General features: G+C 43.6%; 1 protein-coding gene across 1 annotated transcript; it reads right to left on the bottom strand.

The window, feature by feature from the left end:
- Positions 1-557: 557 nt before the first annotated feature.
- LOC141715244 (uncharacterized) lies at positions 558-5,998 on the bottom strand. The gene is made up of 3 exons (XM_074518720.1): positions 2,404-5,998; positions 1,608-2,341; positions 558-1,400 (listed from the first exon to the last, which is right to left on the bottom strand). The coding sequence occupies exons 1-3, from the start codon at positions 5,996-5,998 to the stop codon at positions 558-560; spliced, it is 5,172 nt and encodes a 1,723-aa protein (XP_074374821.1).
- Between the last annotated feature and the right edge of the window lie 2,540 nt (positions 5,999-8,538).

Genomic DNA, 8,538 nt, shown 5'->3' with positions numbered 1-8,538 from the left:
GCAACGTGATTGTTGTCCACCAGCCTTGTGTTCCATGATGCTAGCGTGTAGGCCTTGCATCGAATCATTGGCATGCGCAGCACATTGTGATAGCATGTCTAGGTTTTCTTTTTAAGTCTTCTCAATATTTGCTAGCTCTTTCCAAGAGGATTAAAATAAATACGAGAGACATCATGTAATTATTTTCCATGTGTGGCTTTATTTTAGTCGTCACTTCATGAATTAACATTAGATAGACTTATGGACGAGAATCCTGGATTGCAGTAGAGACCTCTTGGGGGCCTCCCAAAGCTTTACCCTAGATTCTTTTTCCTCGCATTGACATGCTGGCCTAGTTCCTAAAGTGCTTCGAATGCTAGAACACAAGTAAAATGACTTTAACAGTAAAAGTTAAAAATTTGAAGAATAAACCATGCATAGATAATAAGGGACGAAGCCCAATGTCATTACATCTATTAGGGGAGGCATTTATATAACCACTACCCCCTAGACTGAGGATGTTATTTTATTCATACTAAGTCTTTAAATAAATAAGGCTACCAATTGATGAATGCCCATTACTGGTAGTATTTCCTGAGATGCTCCGCATTCCATGCTCGCGGAATAAGCTTGTCATTCATGTCTGTCAAGTGATAAGTGCCTTCCCAAAGTACAGATTTCACCTTGTAAGGACCTTCCCAATTTGCTCCAAAGACCCCATGACCCGGGACCTTGGTGTTTGGCATTACCCTCCTCAAGACTAGATCTCCCACCCGGAGGGGGAGGGTCTTCACTCTCCCATTATAGTGCCTCGCAGTCCGCTGTTGATAGGCTGCTAGCCTTGCTTGGGAGTCTTCTCTTGTTTCTTCAATCATATCCAGATAGAGCCTGTGATTAACCTCATTAGCTTTGGGGTCATAGTGATCTCTTCTAAATGAGCATGACCCAACTTCCACGGGGATCATGGCCTCACACCCATAGGATAGAGAGAATGGGGTCTCTCCAGTTGTACTTCTTGGGGTAGTGTTGTAGGACCATAACACTTTTGGCAATTCCTCAGGCCAATTTCCTTTGCTTTCTTCGAGTTTACCCTTCAAGGTACGTTTGATAATTTTGTTGATAGCCTCCGTCTGCCCATTAGTTTGGGGATGACTAATAGCGGAAAAACCTTTTTTGATACCCAATGCCTCACAGAACTCCCGCATCTCCTTGCTGTCAAATTGCTTCCCATTATCTGAAATAAGTTGATAAGGGATCCCGTACCTGCATACAATGGCCCTGTAGACAAAGTCCTTGAGTTTCTTCACGGTGATAGTGGCAAGGGGCTCAACCTCGGCCCACTTGGTAAAGTAGTCCACTGCGACAACTGCATACTTAACTCCTCCTTTTGCTTTGGGAAGATCCCCTATGAGATCTATCCCCTACATAGCAAAGGGCCAAGGACTCATAAGAGAAGTGGGATGAGTGGCCGGAATGTTGCTGAAGTTGGCATACCTTTGGCACTTATCACATGCCCTGGAGAATTCAAAAGCATCTTTTTTTAGAGTAGGCCAATAATAACCCTATCTGAGAATCTTTTGGGCTAGCGAGCTACCCCCCGAGTGATTGCCACATATGCCTTCATGCACCTCCCTTAGGATGTAACTACATTCTTCTCCGTCTACACACCTCAGTAGTGGTGTGTTGAAGCCCCTTCTATAAAGAATCTCATCATAGATGACATAACGGGCCGCCTGATACTTGACCCTTCTAGCCTCCTTCTTTTCTTGGGGAAGAGTGCCTGTCTTGACATAGTCCCAAATTGGAGTCATCCATGTTCGCCCCAAAGCAGCAATCTCAAAAGTAAATTCTTCAGGAACACTGGTTTTGTTTTGAATTTCGAGAGGGATGACTCCAAGTAAGGTGGCCTCTCGTTGAGAGCCCAATTTGGCCAATGCATCAACCCTTGTATTTTCATCCCTTGAGATGTGCTCCACTCTCACTTCGTTAAAAAGTTTGATGATTCTTTGTGCACATTTGAGATAGAGTTCAGTTCGGGGTCCCCTAGCCTGCCATCCACAACCAATATGATGGGTGACCAACATTAAGTCACTGTAAACATTAAGATTCTCCACCCTCATCTCCAGAGCTAGTTTGAGGCCTATAATGAGAGCCTCATATTCAGCATCATTGTTGGTTGTCTTGAAGGTAAAATGGATAGCACTTCGCAACTTATGCCCTTCGGGGGTTATTAGTTCTATCCCGACTCCTGATCCTTCATTGTTAACAGCCCCATCAACATATAGATCCCACCATGGGGTACAATTTTGCTTATCATCGAAGGGTTCATCTACCCATGGGACTGCTATGAGAGCCGTAGAGTCTTCCACGGATTGAGGGGGAACTCAAGTATGAAGTCGGCCAACGCTTGGCCCTTCAAAGCACCTCGAGGCTTGTATTCCACATCAAATTGACTGAGCTCAACTGTCCACTTAAGAAGCCTTCCTGACGTCTCAGGCTTGTGCATGACCTGCCTCAAGGGGTAGGCAGTTCGTATTTCAATTTTATGAGCCTGAAAGTAGGGCCTTAGCTTGCGTGAGGCCAATATGAGAGCATATGCCAACTTTTCCATGTTAGAATATCTAGTCTCGGCATCCAGCATTCTTTTACTAATATAGTAGACTGGGTATTGAACCCCTTCCTCCTCACGAATGAGCACATCACTGATAGCATGTTCTGAAACAGCAAGATAGATAATAAGGGTCTCCCCCACCTTGGGTTTTGAGAGGAGGGGAGGCTTCCCTAGGTGTTCCTTAATCTTTTGAAAGGCCTCCTCGCATTCAGGAGTCCACTCGAATTTCTTTCCAACTTTTTTGATGGCCTTGAAAAACTCATGACACTTGTCAGATGACTTAGAAACAAAACGGTTCAAGGCAGCTATCCTCCCTGTGAGGCTTTGGACCTCCTTGACATTCCGAGGAGACCTCATGTTCATCAATGCCTGAATTTTTGCTGGGTTGGCCTCTATTCCTCTGTGGTTTACAATGAAGCCAAGGAATTTTCTGGACTCTACTCCAAACACACATTTCTGGGGATTGAGCTTCATTCTATATTTTCTCAAGATGTCAAACATTTCGGTCAAGTGATCAATATGATCGGAGGCCTTTCTAGACTTAACCAGCATGTCATCCACATAGACCTCCATGGTCTTCCCAATTTGCCTTTCAAACATCATGTTCACCAATCTTTGATAAGTGGCTCCTGCGTTGAGGAGACCAAAGGGCATCCCGATGTAGCAGTAGAGACCTCTATCCGTGATAAAAGACGTATGATCCTGATCAGGGCCATACATGGGGATTTGATTATACCCTGAATAAGCATCCATGAAACTAAGAAGCGCATGACCTGCTGTAGCATCTACTAGCTGATCAATCCTTGGCAAAGGAAAACTATCCTTTGGACATGCCTTGTTAAGATCCGTGAAGTCGACGCATGTCCTCCACTTCCCATTCAGTTTTTTTACCAATACCGGATTTGCTAGCCACATAGGGTAGAAAGATTCTCTGACCAACCCTGCTTGGAGAAGTCTGTCCACTTCTTCTTTGAGAGCCTCAGCTCGCTCCCCACTAATAGGTCGCCTTTTCTGCCTCACTCCTTTTTTATCAGGATCAATGTTAAGCCGATGACACATCACATTGGGGTCGATCCCCACCATATCAGCATGAGACCAAGCGAACACATCTAAGTTTGCTTTGAGAAAGATGGTATGCTTTTCTCTAAGTTCCGGGGACAATTGAGAGCCAATTTTGAGGACTTTAGAAGAGTCATGTGCATCTACTAAAATAGAAATTGTGTCCTCAGCTGCTCCTGCTCTTTCAACATGCTCTGGGATACGTGGATCGAGATCGATGTTAAGATTCTTCACATTGCTAGGCTCCCCTATTTCCTGCATAGTGACCCCTGAGGCGGGTTCAAGTTCAGAAGTGAATGTAGTATCGAGAGTGATTATTCGAGGAAGGTCTACCAATGCAGATGTCTCCTTGAGAGCCCCTTTTCCCTTTCGGGCTCTCATAGCAATCTGTTTAGGGGTCTCGTCTTCATCACTTGCTTCCTCAATAATACCTTCTTGGAGAATCATGACTGGTTGAGAGGCTTCCATCATGATAGCCCCAGGGAGAGGCTCCACCTGTACACCTAAGCCTTCGAAATATCCGTCTGGGAGCTCTTCAATGGAGATAATGTTCACGGTCCCTTTCCTTTTTTTAGATCCCTCACAATCTTCCATTTCTACATCATCTGAATAAGAGATGCGTCCTTTGGAGGCTGCTTTCAATGCTTTATTGTAGCAGTCTCTTGAGTCATACTGAGTTCCTCGGACACATCCCACCCCATGGGGGGTTGGAAATTTCATGGAGAGAGCATGGATGGAATTTACTATCTTCATCATTTTCAAGATTGGCCTCCCAATGATGGCATTATAGGCACATGGTTGATCAACAACTGTAAATTCAGCCACATGAGTTGCCATACAGGGCTCATCACCAAGGGTGATAGGCAGCTTTATGAGCCCCTTTATGCCAATCGAGTTTCCTGTGAAGCCATAGAGATATCCCGCTGTTGGTGACAAATCTTTATCGAGAAAACCCATCTTCTTATAAACATCATAAGTAAGAACATCGGCTGAACTTCCAGTATCTACGAAGACCCGATGAATGTTGGTGGTACCGATCTTAGCCTTTACTACCAAGGCATCAGAATGTGGGTGATGAACCCATTTCACGTCTTCCCTAGTAAATATGATGTCTTCGTCTTCCCCTTCAAAATATTGTGGAGGACGATCCGCTAGATGATAAACATTAGTGAGAGGGAGCCCCTTAGCCTCGCGGGCATATCTTTCCATTGCCTTATTACTGTTTCCCCCTACATGAGGCCCTCCCATGATTACATGTATGTTGTTCTCTCGTGTGCCTCTTGCTGAGGGCTCATCATTTTTGTCAACTGGCGGGGGCACTTCATGGTAGCCAACTCCTCCTGTCTTGTACTTTTTTACTTCTCGCACAACCCATTCAGTGAGCTTGTCATTACGAATCAGGTCCTCTATCTGCTCCTTCAGTTGCCAACAATCTGCGGTCTCATGCCCAGTCTGCTCATGAAAAGCACAATATTTTTTGGTGTCTTTGGTTCCAAATCTATTCATTTTAGGAGGCTTCTTGAACATGCCCTTATTCGAATTTACAGCATATATATGTTCAATGGAAGCGACCAAGGGAGTGCAAGTGGGCTCCCTCCTGTCCCCCGTCCTTCCTCGCTGTGGGGACCTTTCCCTTGCATTTCGGTCCCTCCTAGGGCTCTCACTGCGATCTCTACCATTTCTTTTTGGACTCCAAGACATCTTTCGCTTACTTCCCCTTCCCTTATTGTTGCTGCTGCTGCTGCTACCCCCACTCTTTTTCAAATCCTGCATAGATTTTTCTATCCACTTGAAAGGTTCTGCTTGGGCATGAAAATCAGCAAGAGTAGAAGGGGTTTGAGCCTGCATATATTTCCAGAATTTTGTTCCTTCCCTGAGCCCAGCAATTAAGAAATTTTTGACGGCTTCCTCACTTGCATCTCTTACTCGGGGGACTTCTGCATTGAATCTTATGAAGTAATCTTGAAGCGTTTCACCCTCCCTCTGCCTTATATTGGCCAGGGTGGCTACAGGGGGAGCATACAACATTGAAGACTGGAACTGCTTAATGAAGATATCGGCGAACTCCTCCCACGAGTCTATGATGACGTGAGCCCCTAATTTAGAGAACCACTGCTGAGCACTACCCCGAAGAGAGGCCGCAAACAACCTGCACCTGGCCTCGAGTGAGACCTGATATACTTCCATTTCAGTGTTGAAGCGGATCAAGTATGCAGCTGGGTCAGTGTCCCCTTTGAATGTCAAATCTGGATTAGTTCTAAATCCCGGGGGCAAAGGAGCGGTCCTGATTTCTTGAGTAAAAGGAGAGAATGTCCCCATTGTATTAATGACATTTTTATCCGCATCCATCTTATCCATGAGCTTCTTTAGTTCCTCAATCTTCAAATCTCCGATCCTTACATTAGGGGGAGCCTTGCTGGGAGGCTTAGCTGTTGCACTGGAATGCCCTTCCTCATTATGTACAGACCTTCTTTTCTTAGGCACGGACCGTTCCGGGTCACGTTGGGAGGACCGCACACCTTCTCGATGAGAGGGGGGTCACTCTGAACCATGGTCGTGACTCGGGGGTCCTCTTTTCTGCCTTTCAGCCTTCATTTTTTCCAGTTTGAGCCTCAAATCATTTTCAGTGAGCTGTACACCAATCCTATTAAAGATACTGGTTGGCCTAAGCTCAGATGAGGCTTGGCCTTGTGACTCATTTCCTTTCTTTTCTCCATCCCCATCTGTTTCATGGGTCTCGCCTTCATCCTCCTCATTGAAATCGTCAATTAACTTTTTCTTTGTGCTGCCACCTTTAGCACCCTTTGCAAACTTTCTTCCTCTCTTCTTCTTCTTTTTGAGGCCGCTACGACTCTGCTCCACTTTTCCCACTCGCTTACCCATGTCCTCCAATTGCGCTCCTATTCTTTCCAAATAGGAGAGGACCTCCTCATTTCCTGGCGAGGGAGTGATGGGTGTCTCTCCGCCTGTTGACTTTGGGTCCTCCAAGTCGTTTGGGCCCTTAGAGGAACCGATAGGTGGAGGCCCTGAGATTATCAAGGTCTTCTTAGTAGGAATTTTCACGTTGAGAGTCTTTTTGCCGAGGGGGCGTTCAAGACTCTTTGGTGGATGACCTTCAGGCGACTCGGTCTCCACTTCCTGGTTTATGCCCTTGCGATGTTTGAAATTAGTCATCTTTCTCCCAATTGATGACAGAGCCCCTCCTTCTAGCGCCAGATGTTATAGGGAGAATTTGGTATAACAATATTTTGGAGGTTTGCTGAAATCACGGAGCAAAATATGATTATTTTGCTAAGAACGCGAAGAACACGGAATGGATTTTGATGAATGTTGTAGCTGATCTTGTTCGTTGATTCAAAGAATGCCAGAGAGAAAATGTTTTTTCTCCCTTATTTTAGACTATTGATCATCCGTAAACAAGAGGCCTACGTACCCTTTTATAGGGGTTCAAGCCACACGTAGTTCTTGGAGGACAAGTTACCTAGACGGGCTAGGGTTTGGCCCGGTCCATCAAAGCCCAGGTCCGTTGACCGTTGGATAGTTCGTAGAAAGCCCATATTATTCCATGGCCCAAGCCCAATTAGGCTATAATAGGCTGTCATGGTATTAGGCGAAGATATCTCGTTTGTGAGGCACGAGAACACCTAGAGGCCTCACATGCGACCCCTTAGAGTCTGGTCATGTGATGTCGTCCCGGAAATATGTAAGTATTGCTGACGTCGATGAGACCCTTCTAAGCGTATTGTAGTCCCGCTAGATTTCCATGATATGCCCCAATAGGGTCATGTGATCATAAATTATTGTAGTTATACCTCCTGTGCAGTTGAGATAGCAGTAATAACTCCCACTTGTCTCTTCAAGTCTCTTTAAAATATGAGGTGAGGACTCCTCTCCTGTTGATATGAGAGCATGACTTCCCTATTATTTATGTAGAGGTAGCCATGTACACCTAGTAATATAATGTTATGACTCATCTTATTGATGTGTCCCCCACGTGTCAGCTGGTGAGGTCTTTGTCAACATAACGGTATATAGTCTCTAGTCAATATACCGGTACGAGAGTTCAACTTTATATTTAGATCCAATTATTTTAGCCCAATAACAATAACAATCCTTGTAATGGGTCTGTTTAGAGCCCATATCAATTTCCGGGTATAACAATATGAATATTCACCATTATATTCCGTGGACGTGTTTTGCATATTTATTAAAGATTAAAATTAAATAATTATTATTTTACGTGTACACATAGACTTTATTGATGTGTGAAAAATCATTCAAACGGGCTTTATCCGTGCTTTAAAAATTCCGGTTTTTTTAAAAATTCGCAGTAACTCGTCAAATATTGCATGCAGTTGATTCCGGTTGTCAAAAACCCGTATTTTTGCATTTTTTTTTTGAAAAATAGTACTTTTGCAAATTAAAAAAATATATATTTTTCAAAATTTTTTAGAAAAAAATACAGTATTTTTGCAAAAAAAAAATTTAGACTTGGGTATTTTTCAAAAAAGTCCAAAAAACTCCTGCTTAAACCCAAACTTAATAACAAAACACAAATTAGCAAAAAAATGATCAATACATGTCCCTCAATTGAACAATAATTTAAAACAGTCATGTAAGTACAGTTCTTTCTTTTACTTCCCCATCGGCTATTTAGCTTAATGTACAGGGTTCTCCTGCACATTGTGTATGAATATTATCCACAATTACACTCTTTTCCTAATGAGTTATCTCTGCACTCGGATGCCATATTTCTAACATTCTTTGATGAATTTATTTTAAAGCTATTATATGTAATGTATAGCTATTTCATTTATATATGCTATTCTCTCAAAATGATTATAAGAAACTTTGATAAAACACATAAGATATACTATGGGCTCCGTCAC

This window comes from Apium graveolens, chromosome 3, assembly GCF_009905375.1.
Source record: "Apium graveolens cultivar Ventura chromosome 3, ASM990537v1, whole genome shotgun sequence".
NCBI classification, from domain to species: domain Eukaryota; kingdom Viridiplantae; phylum Streptophyta; class Magnoliopsida; order Apiales; family Apiaceae; genus Apium; species Apium graveolens.
Note: the sequence above shows the minus strand (reverse complement) of the source record. Positions and strands in the feature narration are given on the sequence as shown.